Raw genomic sequence first — 25,865 nt, 5'->3', positions numbered from 1 at the left:
CCTGTTTAGTTACTCTACTGATTCCTAGATGCCAATGGAAGTTAAACTACATCATTTTCGTGTTTCATTTTAAATAATAAAATAAGAATAATGTAACTATTAAAAATATAAATTTGCGAAATCGAATTACGAAAATGATAATAAATGGAAAAATAATTACTTTAACAGAATGTTTATATGTTATATTTTAAAGAATGCTTACGAAATATTTTAGTGCCATTTTAATGGGCAATTTCATATAACTTTTTAAACCTCAAATTTCCATCACGATTCATTATCGTATTATTATTTTTTTTAATGTTTATCATATTTATTTTTAGATATTATCATTACTTTTTATATTCACGGTGCATTTTATCATTCTAAAGTATTGTCATTTTTTAGCAAATGAATATACAAATTCCAAAAATTATTTAAATATTTCATGTTATTACAAACAAACATTCGTTTATATGTCATTATGTGTTATAATAAAAATGTTTTAATTTGTAAAGCGAGTTTTATTTGTTGCATTATTTATCACTTCGAAGATATAATTATATATTTACTTTTCTTTTTTTAAACTTGTTTAATTATTGTTACTGCTAAAAACAATTAAAATTTGAACAGAGGGAAATTAAGGAGGATTGTTCAATCCCCTTTGACAGTAATTGTGAAAGTGCAAACGATTTTAAATGAAAAGAATTCAATAGTTGAAGGGTTTTTTATGTTTAATTAAAGACATAAATATATTTATCTTAACTATTAGCATTTTATTAGAAGTTTCCCCATGGGATGAGTCTTCATTTTAGTGTTTTTTCATTCTCTGAGTGGATGGTAAATAATAAATAAATTTTAAGGAATGTATAATTCAATTAGTTTTCATCACATAGTTTATTACAGATTCTATGTTTTTTAAGAGTATAATGTCTAAAATATTCACTACTACTGAGAGTATCGCTGATAATCTATAATTCAAATATATACGATGTAGAACAATATTATGAAGAGAACAATTTAGATAAAACAAACGTATTGAAAACATGATCAATATCGGAGTGAAAAACAAAAATTAATTAGTATAATTAATGTGTTGACTCAGTGCAATCTAAGTAACATGATAAACTGTTATTCGTAATTTTTTTTCCATTGAGAAATCACTAAATAGGACGAGCCACAAAGATCATTAAAGAGGAAGGATGGAGTCATTCCCTAAAGGTAATTGAATTTGGGACTCTCTGGTAGAAACACTACGTCTTTCTTGCTGATACTCGGATGGACAGTAAGCGTTTTAGCCAACATGAATTAGGAAATTAAAAATACCGTACCTAATAAAAATGCTATGAAATATATGAATAAATTCAATATTAAAGTTTTTAAGTTGTTGGATTTTAATATTAATATAACATTCTGTGAATTGATGGTATAATGCAACGCAACACGTGGACTATCTGCTAAGGGGAAGATGCATTCCGGGAAGTATTTTATGGGAAAATGATCTCGATTTAGGTGTTAGACACGTGGAGAAGACAAGGAAAACTTTCACGTGACCAGTACGTAGGAGAGGCGCGAACTCACGACCAGTGCTCCACACGGCCACTGGTGAGCTAACATTCTATAAAAAATTAAAACTATTTGTTACATCTTTCATTTTTTAAATATTGTTTTATGCAAAAGACCTTTATATTCAGCTTATAGTAAATAGGAAGACACTAAGAAATTTTTAAATTTTATCATATGGGTTCATAACGCTAGAGAATTTTCGTAGATAATTTCTCTCATTTTTTTATCATTCAAATTGACTGACTTCATTGCGATTCAAACTCATTGGGGCTGTCCATAATTTATGTCCGCATTTTTTTTTTTTTTGAAATTTTTACTCTCCTCCTCTTCCTCTTGTCCCAGTTTGACCAAGTTTCCGTAACCCCCTCTCTCTTCGGACGTCCAACAAAAATTAACCCCCTTTAAAACCTTTATCACTTTACAAATGATAGATACCATAAGTAGAAACAAAATATACAAGAAATTTTGAAACAATATAATAAAATGCATAAATTATAAACTTTAATGCTATGTAATATTTAATATAATGGTTAACAAGTCGGGGAAGGGGAGGATGTCCACTGAAGCTCAACCCCTCCCTTCTCCCTTGTCCGACTTTGTCTGACTTGTCTTAACCCCCTTCTACCTTCCAGTGTGGACGTTATTTATGGACAGCCCCCATTATAGGTATATGAATTTTAATTTTGTAATAGACAAAATTGAGAATTATATACTCGTACGTATTGCACGTTAATGCTTTCGTATAACAAATCGAAATTCAGTTCTAGAAATAAAAAATGGAATTTTTAAAGTTAATTATGCATTATTTTGAAATGGGTAAATAAAATTATGAATGAAGTGTATTTTCTTATATTTATAAATATTTTATTTCATTTATTTAAAATCGTCACAAGCCAAGTATTAATGATATATATGTAGAACGTAATTGGAAAAAAAAGTTACAGAAAAACAATAAATATACTCTTTTAAATTGAAAAGTAATAATTTTTGGAAGAACTAGCTAAATAAAAATATAAAAATATACATGATAGTTTTCTGTATACGTGTTTTCTAAAATAGAGAGCTAATTAGATAAAATGATAAACAGATATAATGATTTTAGATACAGTATTAGCAATCAATATTGTTGCATTAATTTTATTGCAAAATATAGACTACCTACGCAGACTATTAAAGTTTATTTAAACGAATTCTTACAGATTTCATTTATCAGAAAAGTAAACTGATTTCCTTCTTGTTTTTATCTCGTTCAATTTTGATATACAGTCGAACCTCCAATAACGGTCACTTCCCAACAACGACCATTTTTTATGTTCCTGTCAGCGGCCATTATTCAGAGATATTTACGCATTTTTTTTTTAATGAATATTCATTACGATATAGAAATATTTGTAATATCATTGTAAAAGAAGACTACTAATAAATGCTTTAATTGTAATACTGCAAATCATTTTCTAACGTTTTAGATATGCAATATTATCATATGAATGCTAGCATATTACCTCAAAATATCAACTTTATGTATATTTATATCTATCTAAATATAATTTATGTAAAGAAAAATAGGTTTATTTTTGTTAGAAGCAATTTTAATGATAGAAAATTTGGTAGTAAGCTGTCATTTTAATCTGCATATCTGAATGTTTTAGTAATGAGTTGCTAATGATTTTCACTTACACTCATAATTAATGTATTAAATTTCGAATGAGGACGAACAACATGGATCAATTTTATCATTTTTTTATTAAATGAATTCTCCAATATTATTAAAAATGATCCACGCATTATTTTAAATGTCAGTAGAACATAACTAATATTAGTTAGAAGGGTATATTACATGATGAGATTGCCAAAATTCTTTTATCTCAAAGTGGATCATGTACTGTAAGAAAAAAAAAGAAATATATTTGTTATACGACTATGACAAGCTTAAATAGGTGTGAGTTAGAAGAAGATTGAATTAATAAAATTTAAAAAAAAACCAGTTGATTGGATTATTTCGAAGTTAACCAATTAGCTGGATGGTCAAGGCAGTTAAGGAGTCAACTCCCACAGGGCGGAAAGAGATTTAATCCAAAAACAATAACGAAATATTGTAGAATGGAACATTAACTTCAACAGTTAAATTAAATGAAACAATTATTCAGAAAAAAATATATATAGGCCCTATATATATATTGATTTTATGTAATCCTATTTACAGAAATAGCCTGTATTTGTTTGCATTCTCTAGGGGCATTCACCTGTTGAATATTGTGTGAAGCTATCTTAAAGGCATTGTACAGTACATGTGCAGATTCGAAAAAATGTCGAATATTTTATCATTTTTAAACTGAATTGTGCTTTTTTAAAATAAGCACGTTATTTCTTTGATAGGAAACAATTTCTCTATTTTATAAAAGTCGAATAGGCATACGTTAAAGTTAGAAAAATATTTTTGTAACTACAATCACACCTCTGAACAACGGCCACTGATGGAAACATAAAAATTGTCATTGTTCGGAAGTTGCCGGAATTTGCAGGTTACTTTGTATGCGTTTTTTTTGTTAAAAATAATCCTGGAAAAAACGGCCGCCGTTTAAAGGTGGCCGTTATTGGAGGTTCGATCGTATAAATATAGTTACAAATTTAATTCATCTTTGGACGATTTATTAAAAATAAGAGATTAAATTGTTTGAAAATGAAGCGGCTTCAAACAATAAAACTAAGAAATGTATAAACCTCACCACGTGGAGTTTTCCTCACGTGTCGAACACTTAAATAAGGGTAGATTCTGATAGAAAATACTTCCGAGAGGCATCCCTTCTCGGCGGATCGCCTACATGTTACGTTGCCATATCCCATCAAACCACACTATTGTATGTAAAATAATAATGTTTTACATATATTCACATTAATCTAAAAATGTTATGCTGTTTATTAATTATTAAAAATTCCTTTAAAATGTTTGATATGAAAAGTTTTAAATTTTATAATATAATGAATGAAAACAATGAGAATCGCGATTTAATTGTCAGTTTGTATTAATAGTAATTCTAGAGAGTACTAAAAGTAAAGAATTTCTTCGGAAATATAAAATCCTCGACGATAAGCTGGAGTTGAGTGAGATGTTTTGACAACAATAGAATGCACATAAAAAAAGAATTGAAAAAGTTGAAAGACTGACTTATATAAGTAGAAAATTTGACACTAATAGGGAGAAATTATAGTCAATTTTCATGCTCAGTTTAATCTGAAAAGAAATATTTTGTTTTTGTTTTTTACTATTTTTTTGTTGTTGATTTCAAATATTTTGTTATAAATAATTTTTTTTTTAAAAATGTTGACTAATTTTTTTTATCCGAAAAGAAAATAAAAGGAAACTTTGAAGTGAACTGATCATCTCACGTTTGCTGGATCAACAGAAAAGTTTCTGATATTTATTTCTATAGATACAACATGTGGCGTGTGATAGGATATACGATAGTTTGTGAACTACCGACTTGAACGAGAAACTATAAGACACTATTCTCCGAACTGACTGTGAGAATTGAGACTCACAATCCGAAATTAATCTTAGTATAACTATTTTTATGAACTGAATTTTAAATTAACTTTATTGTTTTTAACATTATTTTAAGTACTGTACACACAGTAAGTATATTTAATAAATAAACTATATAAAAATACAATTATATATTTTCTAATTAGGATTATCACCACTCCTAGTTTGACCCAGAATTTCTGGGTTTTGACTTTAATTTTTATTTCATTTTTAAACTATTCGTTTATGAAACTTATTTAGCAGCTCTATCGGGTTAAACTCAATCTCTACAACTATTTACCAAACTCAATTTTGATATGAATTTCGAAGATTTTATAATTATCAATAGAATTAAACAAGAAGTACAGTATGAAAAACGTAAAAACACGTAAACAGATAATATAAATATCTTCTTTACTCGCCATGTCCAATCACCAGGAACAAACTATTCTCCACAGCAGAGACGACCTTTCTTTAGAGGCTACGCCTCTACCAAATTATGTAAAACAGTCTAAAATGTCCACAGGTGACAATCTCTTTACAATTAAAAATATAATATTTCTTTGAACCTGACATTTTAGACTGTTTTACATAATTTGGCAGAGGCGTAGTCTCTAAAGAAAGGTCGTCTCTGTTGTGGAGAATAGTTTGTTCCTGGTGATTGGACATGGCGTGTAAAGAATATATTTAGGGGAGATCGGGGCAAGATCGGCATGTTAAGCTTTACTTAAATTTTGTGTAATAAATACTGCTGTAAACTGAAAAAAAAGCTTTGCATATTGTCTATTGGAATGTTACCTTACTATAGAACTGGTTAAAATCAGTTTGGAAATAAAAATAATTAAAATAATTACAACTTTACAAGAAGAGAGAAATTGACGAAGTTGCCCCGGGTATAGGGGCAAGATCGGCAACTTCTCTCTTTTTGTAAAGTTCTAATTATTTTAATTATTTTTATTAAAGTTGCCCCTGGTATAGGGGCAACAGTAATGGAGCAAGATAGGCACGTATATAAAATTATGTTATTAACAATGTATAAGTTGGAATTCACTATTAGAACAAAGAAATACAAATCCAACACCCATTTAATATTATTACAACGAAATGCAAGTTCAAAGACATATATACGTGAATAACAAATGCAAACATGTTTTCATTTATCATCTGTTTGATTTTTATCCTTTGCTTCTAATGTGGCTTTATGTTGCCGATCTTACCCCGCTAGTCATGATTTCGAAACATTAAGTACAACCCTGAGAACAGAATGCCAAGCCACGATCTGGCCACGTGAATAAGTTGAAGTTACATCCTTCTAACAGGAAAAGTAACTTTCGTTATCATGGAATTATAACAGAACCTGCCAATTCAATATAAATGGGAAAAAAAAATATTATATGGAATTCAACGAAAATGAAAATTTGCTTGATAATTCAACTACGCTTGTTGGAGAACAATAAAAACACTACACTCAACAAGCCACTAATAAAACTCAACTGCCTAACCTATAACCAAAGTCTCCATTTAATTTGTTTTTTAAAAAAAGTGCTTGACAAACTTGCCCCGCTTGCCGAAGTTGCCCCGATCTCCCCTATATTATCTGTTTACGTGTTTTTACGTTTTTAATACTGTATTTCCGCCAGCTCTATTTTTCAAAGAAGTACAGTACTTCTTAACGCTTAAATAGGGATCAGTTTCTCATAGTGTCTTCAGGGGAGGACACCCTTAACATAACTCTTTCGTTTAGTGTTCCCTTATATTATCAAATCAAACTAATTTCATTTATTCAAGACGATTTCACACAAACAAATAATGTAAATAGTAGCTTACATTTTTATTAAATAAATTTTAAAATTAGTATATAATATAAAACTTTTATATTTTAGTTTTGGATGTCTAAAATTCTTTTTAAGTAAAGTAATGAATAAATAATTATGTAAAAATGGTCCAATGGTAAGTATTTTCCTGTAAAACGTAAAAATAAAAAAATAATAAAGGAAATAGCAAAACATGAAGTTTAAATTATTTTAATACATTCTTTAAGTAGACAATTTCTTTTTTTAAATGTATGTGTAACTGTATACAATATACAGTAACGTGTTTGTTTATAATTATTTTGCTCTTATAATTACTTTAAAAATTATTTTGCTCTTATTGGGCTGCAATTTAAAAAAATTGTAGAGTTATAAATTCCCACTGTTGTCTGTCCTTCTCTAAACCCGAGAACGGAGTTATATAAATGAAAGTCGGGACCAGATAAGGAAACCTTAGGAGCAGGAGGCCCCGATTAATCATATACAAATTTATGATACAAACAGAAAGTCACGTTATTTTAATTCAAATCTCCCACTGAAAGCAGTTAATATCAATAGATGACTTGCACAACTCTATTGTTAAAGGAAAAGTATGATATACAGGGGCAAACCGTTACCAATTTGAGGCGGAGAACATACATTTTAAATTAAATAAATTAAAAATAGGATTAAAAATTGAAACCCGGCATTGCGACGATGTCACAATAAATATTTGCTCGTTAAGTTATATAATTATGCTATTATACATATTATATTAGGATATTGTTGTATAAAATAGAAAGCAATTGCAAGATATTTTATTCTGTTTTTAGCAATAATAAGTTTGTTTGTTTTTTAAAATTTATATTGCTTTACTCGATATGAAAAGGTGACAAAGTTTATTTCTGATGAGTCCGTCAGTTTCTGTCGCTATTTAGTTGGCATAACACAATTAACCTTTTATCAAAATTAATTTTAATTTATTTAAGCATAAAATTATCATATAATTAATTAACTTTATTTACTGTAAAATATGTAAATTTAATTATATTTTCTAGATCACACAAATTTCAATACATCGAAATAAATTTTGTATGAATAAGTTTATTTTTTTCTTGTAGGAGATTTTATATCTTTATATTTTTTATAAATATTTTTGTAGTGTTCATAACAATGTTTTTTTAAGTCCTACATCGATATATGTATATGTTCTAAGTCAATATCAGTATATGTATATGTGCGTGTTTGTATTTTACATCATTACGTGTAATAGTCTTAACATGAAAAAAAGCATATCTAATTTTCTCCCTAGAGATTTTACTGAATAGAAATAACTGAGTTTACACTTTTCTAAATTGAAACGCGTCTAACTCTGTCTGTCCTTTCTCGCGTCAGCAGAAATACATTACATTGACTACTCTAGTAGCACAAGTAGTATTTCTGTTCGATAGCTCCAAGTATTACCTATTTAAAAAATTAATTAATTACGTTTAAATTGACAATATCAAGTTAACTAATCATGATTCTGTCAAAGTAATTTTTATTATTTTTTCCAAATGTATGTTAAATGTATTGTTATTTATTTGTTTTTGTTTGCGATATTTTGCAAGGACATAACACTGAATTTCTCTATTTGACTAAAAGCAAAACATTATTATATTGTCCTCACAGTTGCGTAATACGTATTTTGAACGTCATTCAACATTAGACTCTATGACAACGACAGTTGCTTGTCATTGAAAGTATTATTGTTTGCTTTTATTCCTGCAATTCGCTATATACTCGTATGTTGCTTCATCTCTTAACGGATTCAATTATCAAGGCTCGTTTATTACTATTATTATTATAGTATATTTTTTTAATTTTTTATTAATACTAATAAGAATGAATTTTTTTTATATTCAGCACACATATAAACATTTAAATCATTAAAATAGTTATTTTGACATTCAATACAATTTTAATTAGTTAAACAAATATAATTTTTTATATATTTTGATAGTTAGTTTATTTATAAGTAAGCTAACTTTAGACATATATATTTTTGTAGCAATGCATACTGTATAGCATATTCACTTACTATAACTTTAATTATTGTATCCAGATATAAAGCATCAAATGATATATACATATATATATATATATATACAGCCTGTACATTTTTTATATTTTTCCACTTAACTTTTGCTTATGAATGGCCACACAATGGCCTGGAAAACACGTGGCCAGCAGTTGACTCTGAATTTGTCACAGCCAATTGGCTGGCCACGTGATTTCCGGGTTTACTTCACGTGCCTAACATCTAAATAGGGGCCAGTTTCTCATAGAAAGTCCTCTCGTCAGGCACTCCTTGACAGATCGCCCATGTATTGCATTACCTTATCCCATCAATCCAGTCCAATCAATGGATATGAATATAATTTTACGATTTAAGCAATTCCTAAAATGCATTTTTAAACGCCATTAAATATCTATTTTTATAAATAATAGTCTTAAGTAATAATATTCCTTCGTTGTTCCTTTGGATAAAGAAAGAGCAAGTGAATATCAATATCAATTTCAATATAACATGAAATCGGAAGTGAACATTATAGTAAATTATAACATATAAGTAGGAATACAATATTAAAGTAATAAAAATTATGCATTTTTATCTTGTTAGAATGAAAAGCAAAATTGAGCTAGTGACATTAGCTTATGTAGAAAGAAATTGGGAAAAAAACTGTATGTTATATAAACAGTGATTGTCGGACTAAATCAAACTGAATCAAGTTGGATCTACCGTAAGTGAGAACAGAACATAAGTGTAGATTCTCCTTAGGTCGAACACATAAATAAAACCAAAGGACAGGACTGGATTAGAAAGGAACAGAGCACTATTGTTTCTTATATAATACTCAAGAAATTTAAAGTAATTGCTACAGAAACGTTATATTTTATAATATCTAATTCTGTTGTAAATATAAAAAAATAATTAAATATTATTACATATTTTTTTTTTTTTTAAAAAGCTTCCAATTAATTTGTACTAAATGTCTTTTCTTAAATTTCATGCTTTTATATAATGGTTTATATAAACGAATTTCATAATTCTCTGTAAATAAAAATTTATAACCTTTTTCTAATGTTATATTAATTGAGAGAGCATTGACATCACTTAAATCATAATTATAATTTACTTAATTATGGCATTCATTATAAAAACAATGAATAGGTTACTGAATAATGTAAATAGATCGATTTTGTTTAAAGTAATTTAAATTATGAAACATCTACACAGTTTTACTAATTTAAAACAGTTTTTATTTTATTTTTTAACTTTTAAATAAACCTTTAGTTTATTGGCTTAATTTTATAACTGATATAAAAGTCAACGTCATTAATAATATATAAACACTATTCGTCGATAGGTAAGGAACGGTTCATTAATTATATGTACAGTTTAAGGGAGAGGAGGGTTCCGGATAGCATAGTTGCTCACAATGGAGAAGGGGTCGAGGCATAGTCTACGTGGACGTTCTTCAGCCGTATTAGTTACATATGAATTTGTGCGTATGAGCCTACTTACTAGTTATGTGAATAAGCTATTAGAAAATACTTATAGAACTTTTTAAAGTCATTTTTCAATGTCAGGAGAGTCTTGAACTATTCCACACGTAGTTAAAAGGAATGAGGTTTGTTAAAAAGTACATCGCTGTACACAGCAGGGGAGGGGTCAAAAGTGGCTGAAACACTGTAGGTTTTTACGTAATTAATGAACGAACCCAAAAGTAGTAAACTTAAGCTTATATTCCTACAGAGGAGGAACAAAGAGCAACGAGATATCATCATCCTGTCAATGGTTTAAAGGTTGCATGGTTAGATGATCTGGTTGACTAAATTCACTAATTTATCATTTACAATTTATTAAAATAATTACTTAAAGAATGAAATTAAAATCATCGTTTTAAAAACAGTTAAAATGATCATTTTATTAAAATTGGATTATTTTAAGATATATTCAAACAGAAAAAGTAGAAACATACGAAACGAATTTTATGGTTTAATTTTTAAATTTAACATGATTTTTATTAGTCAAAAATTTCATTTTCGAAAAGCGTTTACGTCAGTTGCCTTTGTTTCGTAAACAATGCAATTGGCGGGAAAAAGTCTTTGTTTACAGCTACTTAGGACAAGCAGATTCAAGGTAATAGGTTTCCAAATTCCAGGTAACGTATTACAAAGCCGTACTCAGCACCGGAGTAGATTCAGTTTCTACTCTTGCCTTTAGTTTTAAAAACAACGATGTTTTCAGAAATCCCACTCGAAATTCTCCTGAGCATTTAGCTAAAGCATTTATTTTTTAACGTTATCGGAAGGAAATGAAACTCTTCGCTTCCACGATCAAATTATTTATTTTTTCTGATTTAAAAAAATTGGCTTTCGCTCAGCTACTAAATATCAAAATTCAGTTAAAATGAATATGATAATAAAATATTAATTTCTAAAAAAAATAAAAAATGTTTAAGAACAATGTATTTTTTTTACAATAATAATATATATAGCTTGTTCGTGATTAAGAAAAATGCGTAATGTATTATTCAGTTTTTTGCATTGATCCAATATATATATTTTTTTTAATAAAAAAAATATTGATTTAAGCAAAAAGAATTAAATAAAATGAGAATAAATCTTGAAAACTGTCTTATAATTTATACTCACATTTTTAATTATTGACCATTGTAATTTAAAGTAGAAAGATGACAAAGCATAGTAACGTCGCTTCTGTCCACGTGATACGGAAGCTTTCCTTCACGTGGTTATTTCTGATGAGTGACGACATTGCATACGTAATAACATTATATTTTAAAATACACCAGTCATCGTCGAAACAATTATTAACAGCGTAACGTAAATTTATGCATTGTTTTGCAATCTCAATATCATATTCAGATTACTGTTATTAAATATTATGTCCTTCATACATTCGAATAAGAAAACAAGAGATATAGAGCTATATCATTTAAGTATTTATTAATAATAGATGATGTAGGAGAAGTTTTCGAACGTAACTGTGTAGAAAAGCATATCAAATACTTACATAAGCGATATTCTCCTTTGTTTCTCTTCTAATTTACACAATTAACTTACTCCATTAACAAAATTTAACAATTTATTTTATTTAAATTTACTATCAAATTACTCGTAAATTAATATTAAAAATGTATTAATTTGACTCAAATTACAGAATAATTAAAAATTATCTAAATTTGGATATAATAATATAATAAAGTTAAAGAATTTTGCGCAGTTTATTAATTAAATTAAATCCGAAACATATACTAAATTACAATTAAAATCTAACGATGATCAGTTTTCTATTGAGAATTAAGCAGGCCTACACTTAACAGTGGAGAAATACCATTCTATCGCATTAAAATCAATTATTTCTAAGTGGAAATGAAATTAGGTAGTTTTTTCCTTGGTAGATATGAGCTTGATAGAAAATTACAAAGAAAAAAGAAAAGAAAAAAAGCTAGGAAAGTTGAAAGACGAAGTTATATTGGAAAGTATGAACAGAAATCTATCTATCATGTAGTAGTTATTATGAAAAATAGTTAGCTTTTTATATACAGACATCGATCCTATTCACACAACGTACAGTACTTAAAAAAAAGGGTATAAAAAGTTTTAGAAACGTTTTACGTTGTTAAGATTTTATGTCATCTCTAATTAGGAATTATTTTATTCATAGAAAGCAATCGATTATCTATTGTCACTTTAATTTTTCGTTGTTTGTCTTCGCCCGCTTATTAAATGTGATTTAATAATTGACAAATTAAATAGGAACAAAAAATGGAACTTATTCCAGATTTTTATAAAACATTTACTTTATTTACTGGATGAAAATCAAACATTGAGCCTGAAAAAAATTAGTCTAAGGGTGAGGCGCATGAGCAAATTTTCCTCTTATGTGGGTCACTCGCGAGCACGCGCGCTCTCCCTGCACGCTTTCGAATTGGAATGCGCCAGAAAATCTATCATAGCGACGCGCGCGATGAGACGCCAGTCTATTGGAGGAGAAGAAAGAGGCGTAGCAGTGGCAACGGTCACGTGAGCGAGGAGTTGGCAGCTTATAAGGAAGGACGGGAGAGGTGTCACTCGGTGGTCGATGCCAATCTGGATTGTGCGGTCTTCGTGAACTGTCTGTAAATTTTCGAGCGGTACTACAGGAGGACGTCGCGCTGGGCGTACAGAGAGAGGACCGAAAGTGCAACCTTCTCCGTCAGCCAGGTCAGGGGTGTGTGGGGTAGAAGTGCTGGATACGTGTGCAGACGGCGAAGGGTGCCCCGGCAGTCCGTCTGTTAGTTCGTCCACCGACGTACAGGATATGCCCATTCTGATTCCCGACTACAATGTGCGGAACCTCCGCCCCGAAGAAATCCCCCTGTTACTGGATTTGGCCAAAGCCGAGGGCAGGCACATGGGCTTAGAAGCGGAGATAGAGACGTGGCTGGAGGTGGATCCGGAATGCTTCTTTGTAGCATGCTCCGATTCCGGTGAGTTCAGCGCGTTTTTCTCGCTTATCCTGCTTTAATTTTTTTTTACCTTGAGTGTCTGCGCGACTCTCTCGCTTTCTAAACCTCGGTTATGTCGAGAAATGGCCAGGACGGTTGGTGGTCATTCTCCGCACCGCATCCGGCCGACCAATGGTGGAGACGCTTTGTTTTGGCAGTTGGAAGTTCAAGGTCGCGATATCGTCTGCACAAGGATCGATCTCGGACCGCCATCTTGGTCGGGCCGGGAACCGGTCTATATTGACTGGTTCGGTGTGGCAGCCGCCGACACTTCTCATTTCTGGAGTGTAGAATTAGAAATCTTGAGGTAGTAGAGGTCGATTTGTCGATTTCAAACTCTCGAATCTTCCGAAGGCGTCTACTTCTCCAAAAAACGGGAAATGACGTCACCGGAACCGATTATCTTTGGCTATTTTTCGGAACCGTGACAGAAATAGGGCACGGAACCTCTTCCGTCGCGCCCGGCCTTATCGACCGGCTGCCCAACATCGTCACCCGCATTGCCGTAATGTAGTGCGGAGAAGTCGACCTCCCCGCTGGCCGGATGCCAAAATGGCGTCCGCGGTTAGTAGCTTTGGTCTTTATATATGACGAAAGCGCGAGTGAGAAGTTGACCCTATCTGACACCGTCTTATCGCTTTCTCTTCCGAGATTCAACGATAAAGCGGTGATACCATTCGAGTTATAAATTTGGGGATTGGGAGTCGGTGCATGCGCCATCACTCACCGTTTTGGCGCACGTACAACGCGTACCCCGAAAGAGAAAAACTTTAGAGTTAGGGACCCATTATCTTTGTCTCCTCTGAAAAAAGTATTATACAGAAATTTAGTAAAATTGATTTGGACATGTATTGGTCCTACTTTCTTCACAAACAGGTGTGTGATACATGACCCCATATCACACGATTCCAGATGGCCCAATCCCTGTCTTAGTGATCTTTCCCCCGTTGATCTCGCGGTGGACAAATACTGTTTATAGTGACGACTTCGGAGATCGAGAAAGAGTGAAAGAGAGAGGAAAGACAGAGACGTCACGGCACATCAAGATCCCTTAGAGACTGGCAAACACCATCTCTTTAAGCTTTTTAAAATTCCGTAAGCAAGACAGTTTCTTTGGTATTTATTTCTGATTTTTAATTAGTATCTCTTTCGAGCCCATTTAATTGTTTGCAATGACAGCTTCGTCCTCTTCCGGACAACACACTTCTGCCTTAGGCAGAGGGGATGACGAATCTACAAATTATTAGATGGGGTCGACTTTATTCCGGGCTTGCGAAGATCACAAAGTCTGTCCCCGAATGCTTTTAATAACGTTGGAAAAAATATTTGTTGGCACTCAAATCTTCGCAAACCCTGTTAAATTTTTAAGAGATTTGATTTAGCATCGTTAAATTGTGGAGAGGGGATGCAGCAAGAGGAGAGGATGACGCATATTTGGTTTCGTTTTAGGAGATATTCTGGGATCTTGTTGCGGAGTCCGTCTGAGCGAGGAGCATGGATACGTGGGCATGTACGTGGTCAAACCTGAGTACCGTTCTCTTGGAATTGGAAAGAAAGTATGGAATGCAGCCATCGAGCATCTTGGAGACCGAAACAAAGGGTTAAGTGCGGTGGATTCGTACTTTCCTCTCTATCGGGACAAGGCCGGCTTCAATGTGGTAGCCGACTGGACTGTGGACCTGTACAGATTAGAGAACGCGCACGAAATGGATCTGGACCTGGCTGATCTCTACTTGGACAGTAAATTAAGAATTTTGCCCATATCCGACGAAGAGCTAATTCGTGACGTCATAGCATACGATAAAGAGATTCATGTATATGATAGATCGAAAATTGTCAGGTTATCTCTCCTGGAAAGGGGCTGTATCAGTCGCGTGGCCCTACTAGGTGATACTGTTTGCGGTTACGGGTGTATTAAGCCAGGTTTACAGGGACTGTGGATCATCACTCCGTTATATGCCGATAGCGAGCACGTAGCTCACCTACTTCTATCGGAACTCATCGGCAGTTTATCGGAGGAGGAAAGAGAAAAGGGGTTCGCTCTGAAAGTGCCCAGCACCAACACTGCAGCGGCCGGTGTTATGAGCCATTTTGGCTTCTGCCGGCAGACGTATTCTCTGCGAAGATGCTATACACATTCTGTAGTAGACTTGCCCGTCAGCCGAATTTTCGCTCTTCAAACGTCTGTCTTCTGCACAGAATGAAACATGTACATAAATATATAAATATGTATACATGATATATATACATATATATATATATATATATCTATACACGCATTTCAGACATGCACATTGTATGTATCTTTCCTTTATAACGATCCCTTTTCCCGAGGCTTGTAAATGTCGGCGAAGAACCTCGAGGCTCTTTAATCTCGTTTCTACGTAGCCTTCACGCGGCATCGGCACGAAAATTTTACCATAGGAAAGAATTTAAAAACAGTTTCAATTTTTCGTTAAATTAGCGGAATCCTGGCATATATATATAATATATATATATAAAGAACAAAATTATTTTATTTCCTATGGTGCAATAGGGAGCAACCTCCAGTTTTGGTGCTGAATAGTAGATTATTGAACGTTTCTTCGTCCCAGTATCTGGGGTGCTAAAGTCTGTAATACGACCTCTAGGGTACTAAATCGAGACATTCCTTAAATCTTGTATATTTTATATTGTGTTTTCCACGATTTTTGCGGAAGAATATCCGAACGGAAGAGAATGTGGTAGAGTTAGTTTCGAAATTTTATTAGCTCTGCTCATTTTCGCTGTCTAGAGAAGAAAGCACCGTGTTCTTCTATATTTATCACGGTTATCATTCTTCAAAATAATTCTAAAAATAAAGCCGTTCCAATCAGAATGTAACAATTCGCGCCCGAAATAAAAACAAAACAAAAAAGTAAAAAAAATAATAATAATGATAATAATAATAATAATATTCGACCTGTCGTCACTTCTTCACTTTTGTTCTTACTTCTCCATCTTAAAAAATGAAATAACAAAAATATATAACAGTGAAAATAAAAGAAATTTCCATCTACTGAAACAATTTTGTGTTCAGTTTATTCTTCTATAGGGAGGATATTAAATGTTTGTTTTATGTTAGACGGTCTGAGCATAATTCGCGACGATCTGTAGTGAAATGTATCTGGACATATTCTACTCTCTTTAGTAAAAGAAAAAAAAGAAAAGAAAAAGAAAAAAAGGACCAGAAATTTAAAAAGAAACTAAAAATGTAAATGACTTTCAACAGTAATAATGTTTAATTATTGCAGATTAAGATCTAAACATAAACGCGTCATAAAACATTTCTATTTTTGATTAATGAGGATACTCTAATTGCATTCATAAATATAAAAAGTGGGAAAAATACAAAAAAAGTGTGCTTGAATTTTTCGAGATTAAATTAAACTTTTATCTTCATTTTTTTTAGGGAATGGATTTTTTTCATTCAAAACACGGGCTTTGGTGAGCATCTGCACCTCGGTTTCTAATGTAATAATTCATTAATAAAAAAAGGAAAATATTTTAATATGTAATAAATATGCATGATGAATAATGTAAATACAAAAATTATTATTTTTTATTATTATAGCAAAATGTAAATACATCAATTATTAATGAAATCATAGAAATATAAAAGAAATGAATTTATGTTTTATTTATTTTCTTCTAACAAGTAAGAAAAAGAATTAAACTTATTTTCCTGGTTAAAATAAAAGAATAAACATGTTTTTATTATTTTTTTTAATAATAATTTTCGGACTTGATACTTGTCAAACATCTTCATGCATCTTGATTTTTAGGATTATTAAACTTTAATGTCAAGCTTGAGTTTAGAAATTCATGCATAATTTAAATTTATGAATATAATTAAAGAATCCTCACTACTTAAAGGTTTAGTTTATCAAATTATTTAAAGTTTAAGAAAAACATTCGTTAAATTAATTTTACTAATGTATTTATTGAATTGCAAGAAAAAACAGTAAAACACGTGTGCAGTATCTCGAATAGGCGAATTTGATTAGAATCTTACCAGTTCGAGTGTATTAGATATGAAATTCTCACGATTCTCATATAAATTGAAACCGAACAAATTTCTAGAAGAATGGCGAAGGGTGGTCAAAGAAAAGTTTAGATAAACGAAAGCTATTATTATTGTAGACGTGGAAGCCGTAGCACCGAATGTCGTAAACATTGTATCTTCCGGAGAAAACTGCGCGATCGATAGTGGGAGACTCAATCGATAAGCGACTGCCGGCTGTCTAGTTGGATGTCCAGACACGAGCAGTCAATAACTCAGTCCAGAACCTTCTTCTCGCACCACCCTCCATCTTATTTTTCCTCAATGTTAATCTCCATTGATATAATTTAAAGTTTGTTTTGTAAGCCGAGTCTGTTTCTATTTCTTATATTTAAATCACGGCGGAAAACGCCTTTAATAAGAATTTAAAATTCCAATCCAGTTTTACAGAATCGCGCTTATGTCTACGTAATTGTTAATGTTTTTTTTTGTTTAAAATTTACTGATTTTTTATACGGTAATATTATAAGACAGAAAAGACGACATTCTAATATATAGGCCTATATATAATCTTTTACATTCGCTTTAAAGGGGGTGAAGATTTTCGATTTTCAGCTTGAATTGCAAGAAAATGAAAATTCTCACTATATTTTAAATCTCATTTCTTCAACTCGTCAATTTTGTCTTATTAATGAGAACTTACTAAGAGAGCGATTAATAATAATAATAAAATAACCATTGAATTATAATTTAGAATTTTAAGAATTAAAAATACAACTCTAGTCAATGCACGGTTAAAAAAACAATGGTTTTTAATGAGGCGAGAGACTGAAAACGTGTAAATAAAAATGGCGGCAGTTTAAAAGAAACGAAGATAATCGGCTTCCTCATTTTAATTTTCTGCTCATTTAACAACGTGCAATTGCCCTTTTGCTTTCGAGTCTGAATTCCATTTGCTATTTTTGTTGATGTTTACTAATCGTGGATTATTGTACTGTACATTGTTTCGATTATTCTGTACGTTCGCAAATGACGCGGTACGAATGTGATATGTTTCTCTTGATTCATTATTATTTTATTGTTTACAAAACATTCCTCTTGTTTGTTATTTCCATCGAAGTGTTTGCTAGTTGTTTGTCTTATTGTTTGTAACTTTAAAAAGACATGACTTACTTTTTAATTAAATTAAATATAGATCATTTTAATTCTTATTTTTTCCTTTTGCAAAACAGCAAAATTGGAATAAGTTTTATTGCATCAATAATAATTTCTTCGTTTGATGATAGAATTTCTTTTAAATTATATGAAAAATTTAAGTTTTATTATATATGATTTATTTTAATTTATTTTTCATTTCAAACATCTGTTTGCTATTAATTATAAATTATACAGAAGTTGCATCTGTGAAGTATTTATGAGAAATGAAATTTACTTTTTTCTATTAAAAAATAATAAAGTTTTATTATTTATCGTTACGTTTTTCTTTTGCTTCACCACTTTTTAATATTCTTTTAATCAATAAAGTAGTTTGCGATGTCGTGATGGGGAATTTTCTTCACCATTTTAAAGTAGTTAATATAGGCAAAAATAAATTGTGTGATATATAAAATTAAGATTTAAGATGAAACCTGAGTGTGATAGATAGACGACATCTATTAAATTGTATGTGTAGTCTATGCAGGAAACTGAGGATTTGTATCTGATATTTCTGGTTATAATCTATACAGTATGTAGATAATCATACAAGACATTAATTTCATAATTTTGCTATTAAGAACCGCGTTACTTTTTATATTTTCTAAATTAATTTATAATTCATCGACAAAGAAATGGTAGTTTCAGTTAAAGTAGGATTATATTATATACGTTATTAAAATGATTATAAATTTTTTATTTAAAACTTCTAATTTATTTCGCTGCAATTCTTCTATAAAGTTTAAAGTTTATCAAATATTAATTAATTAATTAATTAAAATACTTTTTAAAATATATGATTTTTGTTTTACTGCTTCTGGTCTGTGGGTACTAAAAAAGCTTCTTTTAGGACCATCGTGGGTTCGGCCATGCTCACGATTGCGAGGGATGGGTCCCAACATAACCGAGACGGACCACCCGAAAAAATTTCTGGGTTCCGTCTTTCGTTTGGATTCGAACCCGAGTCACTGGAGCTGGCTAAAGTTTTACGGTCTTGGCCACCGACCGGTCTTTTTTAGATATGAATAATTTATATAAAAAGTAAATAAAACAAACATCAACTCTAGATTTTTTTATTCAAAACGTACTTAACAATAAAAATTAAATGGGTAAGGTCGTTCTTTGAAAATTATTCTTGTTTAATCTTTTAAATGTGTTTGAATAAATTAAAATTAGAAAAATGCTTCTTATTTTTTTAACGAAAAATACGAACTTTATGACATAGTCAGCGTATTTGACAATAGAGTTTCGGGATTGTTTATATTTAAACTTTCATCAGAAATATCAAATTTAACATCAGAAAGATACGAACAATTTTAAGTTTCATTGAATACTGTATAAAATTGACACAAAATAATAATAATAATAATAATAATTAGATTGATATTGAGTAGGCTATTTAAAATATGAAATATTGTAAAAATGATTATTATTTAGGTGAATTTTTAATATATTAAATGACGTATTTGGAAAATTTACTAGTATTAGTAATATATGAAAATAAAAAAATCTCATTAATAGCATAAATGCCCGAAATTTTAATTTTTCAGGCATTAATGCTATATTTGGAGATTAAGGTACGTTTCAAAGATGAAACGATTCTTAGCTAGAAGTATCTTTGTAAAGTTTGTATAATATACAAAGACAATTTGGCATAAAAACATATGCTTCATAGTATTCAAGTAAAATTATTTAATAAGTTAACAGTGTCTTTCTTTCTGAGAAATAAATAAATGAAATAAATAAATATTTGATGAAAAGTTACATATATGGCTCTTGAAGAGGCATAAATGTAAATTAGGCTATAAGGCTGTAAATGTATACCTATTAACACACACACACACACACACACACACACACACACATATATATATATATATTATTCTCGATACATACCAATTGTAGTGACGCGAGATTAGTTTTAAACGCTAAAAAATTATTTGTTTATCAATTGTGATAACAAATTAAACAAAAAAACGTTAATACTTACGAAAAGTGAATATAGAAATTTCTGTATTGTCGTTTAATTGAATCTGCTTTCCTATGGTGATTTCCTTTAATGGAAAGAATAGCAGAGAAAAATTATTTTAAATGAAAGAATATTATAGGCGTGTATCCTAAAACTGCACAAATTTCGATGGCGTTTTTCGATAATTTCGAATAAGTGCATATATTCTTTCTAGAATATTCTTGATTCCATTTGTCGAAAGGATTTACGTAAATAACGTTCCGATTTAAAAATGAAAGTGAATTACATTTTTATAGAATTCATTTAATCCTATTTTATACCGAAAAATATAAAAATGGGAAATCTTATGCAGTTAAACATTTCTCTGCAATGGGAGTTCCACGACTCAAGGTGTATAGCATCATTTCAAAGGAGAAGAGCAAGGTGAACCTGCAAAAAGAAGAACGGGAAGTGACCGAAAGAGAGGAAAATGACAGAAAGGAAGAGGAACCAACTGGCGGAAGAAGCCTTAATAAAAGTTAGACAAACGTTTAGAAAATTTAAAAGAAAGTTCAAAATTTCAGACGAACATGTTCACTGGATTGTGAAGAAAATCAAGTAACTCAAGAAGCGAAAGTCTGATAAAAATACACGACGAAGCAACGTAAAACTCGAAAACCCTTTTGCGGAAGGTGCCTGATGGAGTCTCAAAGACATCAAACAATCTTCATATGGTTATGGACGCTTTTACTTTTGACGGAAATAAATGTGCTGGTAACAATCCCTATTTTACCGAATAAGGGCTAGATGTACTGTACATCCCGAAGACAAATTCGAACGACACGCCAAGCTTACGCTGAAGTTTCTAGTTTGGTTGGCAGTCTGTTCAAAGGGACGTTTACAGATCTTCATTACCCGTCACGGCTTTTCTCTACCAAAAAAGTGTATGGCAACGAATGAATTCATATGCAGCTAATAATCTTCTTAACAAAATACTACCATAACCAAGAATGTCTCACCCTGCTCTCCCATTATGCTCATTACCAAATTCAATAATCTACCATGAAACCACGTTCCAAACGTTCCTGAACTGAGCCCGATTGAAAGATTTTGGTACCAACTGAAGCAAAAAGTTTATGAAAGTGCAATGTAAGCTGGATCTGCAATGGAGTTGGAGGACAAGATCAAGGACAAACTTTGCTAGTTCCGAAGATAATGGAACCGATTAAAACGAAAGTTCGATTGCAACAGATCGCGGTCCTGATCATTCTCATCTGAATGTTAAACAATCTGTCTGTACTCAAAAACACTTTATTTTAAAATAAATAATGAACTCAAACTACTTTGAAATTTGTGCAGATTTTCAGGATACACGATCTTAAAAAATGAACTAAAAATTTAACTCTACATAAGATAATATTTATTTATAGTAGCTTTAAAATGCAGATAAAATATTAAAAATAGAATTTGCTCAATGATGCATTTTCTTTTGAATTATATAATAATAAAACAAACCTTTTACATTTTTGATATAATATTTGAAATTATTCATAATTTTTGTCTTACTTAAATTGTACTTTTTAATTTAATTTCATGACTTTTTAAATCTATAAACATACATACACACATTCAAATATACATATATAAACTGAGGCATATACTATACATCCGGAAAAAGTATGTTATCTGATGTTAATTTGTTTATAAATTTTATTGTTTCAGGAGCTGTAAACAGTAAAATAAACAACTTTGGTGAGTGGAAGCCATTTTTTCACTGTTTACAGTCCTAAAAAATACTAATAATAATTAACACCATATGTACAGTACTATAATCCAGAAAAAATATTACTTATGACTCACCACGTATAATTTTCCATTTTCAGGATAATCTTATATTATACATCGATATAAATTATATAATATTATACTGAAAATAAAGCATTATATTAATTCCTATAGCTTTTGAATGTCGCAACGCAATCAGAACTGTGGAGAGCTTGTATGGGGCCCGATAGACAGACCCCCTTTTGCCTTTTTTTTGTGAAAACAATATTTAAATACGTATAAATTTATAGCTATAATTTTTCCATTAATTTCAATATGACAAATTATTTAATTATTAATTAAATATGATGACTGTGTAATCCTCGACAGTAGGCCTACTTTTTATCCTGGATGCATTGTCATCGGACTTAGATACGTTCGATGATAATGCATTTTAATGATATTTTAGGGATGTGGCCCTATCCCCACCATCCTCCACCCACCGGAACCCGGAAAACACAACCAAACGTATAATTTAATTATGATGCGTGTGTGTGTATAAATGCATGTATTGATGTTTATGATGAGGGTAAAGTCACCCTCACCATCCCGCACTCCCAATCTCGAAAAACATAATCGATAAAAGAAATACTTAAAAATGTATTAAAATGATTTAAAATACAAAAATGAAAGGAACAAAAGATTCTTTTTATGTTTTAAATCTGGTATATTTTTACCATGTTTCTGATGTCAAACAGTAATGACGAGAATTACATATACTACGTTCAACATATCGATATGATGAAGATACCCTCAATCTTTCTTTGTGTATTAATTAAATAATAAAAATTGCTTTAAAGTTCTTGTTTATGGTGTCAATTTTCATCATTTTAAAGGTTATCTATTCTATAATACAAGTATACAGGAGAATCATTTACATTTCTGGAGAATTTATTTCCAATTTATAGGAATGTTTGTAAAAATTTATTTAATTCAAGAATTTAAAATGCAAAGAAATGAAAAATTTGTTACCATATTTTATTTTTACTCTAAAATTATATTTACTGTTACTTTTTGCAAACAATTTATTGAAAAGTGCAGTATAATCAAATATAGAATTTATGATTTTTCTTTCTTCATAGAAGATTTATTATTGATTGTTTCAATCAATAATATATCTTCGTATATATCTGTTTCGTATTACTTAATTAATAAATAAGTTTAATAAATATAATCTACTTTTTTAATAAATAAAGTTTAGTATTTCATGAGATTTTCATACAATTATTTATTGTAAGAAGTGATATTTTTGTTTAAATTTAATCATTATTTGATATATAAGGATTAAGTATAGAAGGGCTAATTGAAATATTTTAATAAATTATTCAAATAAATTTAATTTATTCGTACATTTTTCATTTACGCGTACATTTATTTCAAAATATTCATGATATGATGAAAGATTCAGATTGTCATAAAATAGAACTTCTATATCATATTCTAGTCTGATGGTATTTAAATAATTCACAAAGAAAACCTTTATAACAATTTAAATGGAATTATGTTAAATATTTATAACAGTTTTTGTAACGTTATTTTTAATATTAGATCGACATATTTATTAAAACTAACNTAGTAGACTTGCCCGTCAGCCGAATTTTCGCTCTTCAAACGTCTGTCTTCTGCACAGAATGAAACATGTACATAAATATATAAATATGTATACATGATATATATACATATATATATATATATATATCTATACACGCATTTCAGACATGCACATTGTATGTATCTTTCCTTTATAACGATCCCTTTTCCCGAGGCTTGTAAATGTCGGCGAAGAACCTCGAGGCTCTTTAATCTCGTTTCTACGTAGCCTTCACGCGGCATCGGCACGAAAATTTTACCATAGGAAAGAATTTAAAAACAGTTTCAATTTTTCGTTAAATTAGCGGAATCCTGGCATATATATATAATATATATATATAAAGAACAAAATTATTTTATTTCCTATGGTGCAATAGGGAGCAACCTCCAGTTTTGGTGCTGAATAGTAGATTATTGAACGTTTCTTCGTCCCAGTATCTGGGGTGCTAAAGTCTGTAATACGACCTCTAGGGTACTAAATCGAGACATTCCTTAAATCTTGTATATTTTATATTGTGTTTTCCACGATTTTTGCGGAAGAATATCCGAACGGAAGAGAATGTGGTAGAGTTAGTTTCGAAATTTTATTAGCTCTGCTCATTTTCGCTGTCTAGAGAAGAAAGCACCGTGTTCTTCTATATTTATCACGGTTATCATTCTTCAAAATAATTCTAAAAATAAAGCCGTTCCAATCAGAATGTAACAATTCGCGCCCGAAATAAAAACAAAACAAAAAAGTAAAAAAAATAATAATAATGATAATAATAATAATAATATTCGACCTGTCGTCACTTCTTCACTTTTGTTCTTACTTCTCCATCTTAAAAAATGAAATAACAAAAATATATAACAGTGAAAATAAAAGAAATTTCCATCTACTGAAACAATTTTGTGTTCAGTTTATTCTTCTATAGGGAGGATATTAAATGTTTGTTTTATGTTAGACGGTCTGAGCATAATTCGCGACGATCTGTAGTGAAATGTATCTGGACATATTCTACTCTCTTTAGTAAAAGAAAAAAAAGAAAAGAAAAAGAAAAAAAGGACCAGAAATTTAAAAAGAAACTAAAAATGTAAATGACTTTCAACAGTAATAATGTTTAATTATTGCAGATTAAGATCTAAACATAAACGCGTCATAAAACATTTCTATTTTTGATTAATGAGGATACTCTAATTGCATTCATAAATATAAAAAGTGGGAAAAATACAAAAAAAGTGTGCTTGAATTTTTCGAGATTAAATTAAACTTTTATCTTCATTTTTTTTAGGGAATGGATTTTTTTCATTCAAAACACGGGCTTTGGTGAGCATCTGCACCTCGGTTTCTAATGTAATAATTCATTAATAAAAAAAGGAAAATATTTTAATATGTAATAAATATGCATGATGAATAATGTAAATACAAAAATTATTATTTTTAATTTGGAATACTTCAGTAACAAATAGAAGTGAAGAAGCACATTGTATTTTGAGTGACTGCAGTATATGACATGATTAGTTGTTTATTGAATTTACTTATTATTTGATTAAAGGGGGAAATACTTGTGAAATTAACAAAAAATCAGAGTTTGAACATTACTAAAATATCATTTAAAACTTTTTGGAATTACTATAATTTAAATTATTTGGTTCAATATTTCCATTTAGTTACATATCTGCAATTATATTTTGCATTACAAAGTTAATTAGAATTATATGTTAAATAAGCACTGATTTAAATTAATATTATGCAAAGAGTATAAATTCTGAACAACTGAATTTTTTTGTGGTAAAATGTATTTATTTCTACCATGAAGGAAATATACGGTCTTTCAGCATTAAATTTATTTACTTGACAAATTTACAACATTTCAAATATCATTCTCAGGCAAAC

At 30.2% G+C, this 25,865-nt stretch overlaps 1 protein-coding gene across 2 annotated transcripts; it reads left to right on the top strand.

The window, feature by feature from the left end:
• Positions 1-12,903: 12,903 nt before the first annotated feature.
• Positions 12,904-24,861, top strand: LOC111637761 (uncharacterized protein F36G3.2-like). 2 transcript variants are annotated; one of them, XM_023383323.1, is made up of 3 exons: positions 12,904-13,394; positions 14,862-15,629; positions 24,048-24,861. In XM_023383323.1, the coding sequence occupies exons 1-2, from the start codon at positions 13,226-13,228 to the stop codon at positions 15,614-15,616; spliced, it is 924 nt and encodes a 307-aa protein (XP_023239091.1). In that variant the 5' UTR covers positions 12,904-13,225; the 3' UTR covers positions 15,617-15,629; positions 24,048-24,861. The 2 variants fall into 2 exon arrangements, with proteins under 2 accessions (XP_023239091.1, XP_023239090.1); XM_023383322.1 differs by lacking the exon at positions 24,048-24,861 and having other exon boundaries at positions 14,862-16,449.
• Positions 24,862-25,865: the final 1,004 nt, after the last annotated feature.

Source organism: Centruroides sculpturatus, unplaced genomic scaffold, assembly GCF_000671375.1.
Source record: "Centruroides sculpturatus isolate CEXI.00-Female unplaced genomic scaffold, Cexi_2.0 scaffold1003, whole genome shotgun sequence".
Lineage (NCBI taxonomy): Eukaryota > Metazoa > Arthropoda > Arachnida > Scorpiones > Buthidae > Centruroides > Centruroides sculpturatus.
This window is presented reverse-complemented; position numbering and strand designations above follow the sequence as displayed.

Coding starts and splice junctions, on each gene's coding strand:
- LOC111637761 (XM_023383323.1), top strand. CDS start 13,226: ATGCCCATTCTGATTCCCGACTACAATGTGCGGAACCTCCGCCCCGAA. Junction 13,395..14,861: donor TGTAGCATGCTCCGATTCCG/GTGAGTTCAGCG, acceptor GTTTCGTTTTAG/GAGATATTCTGGGATCTTGT.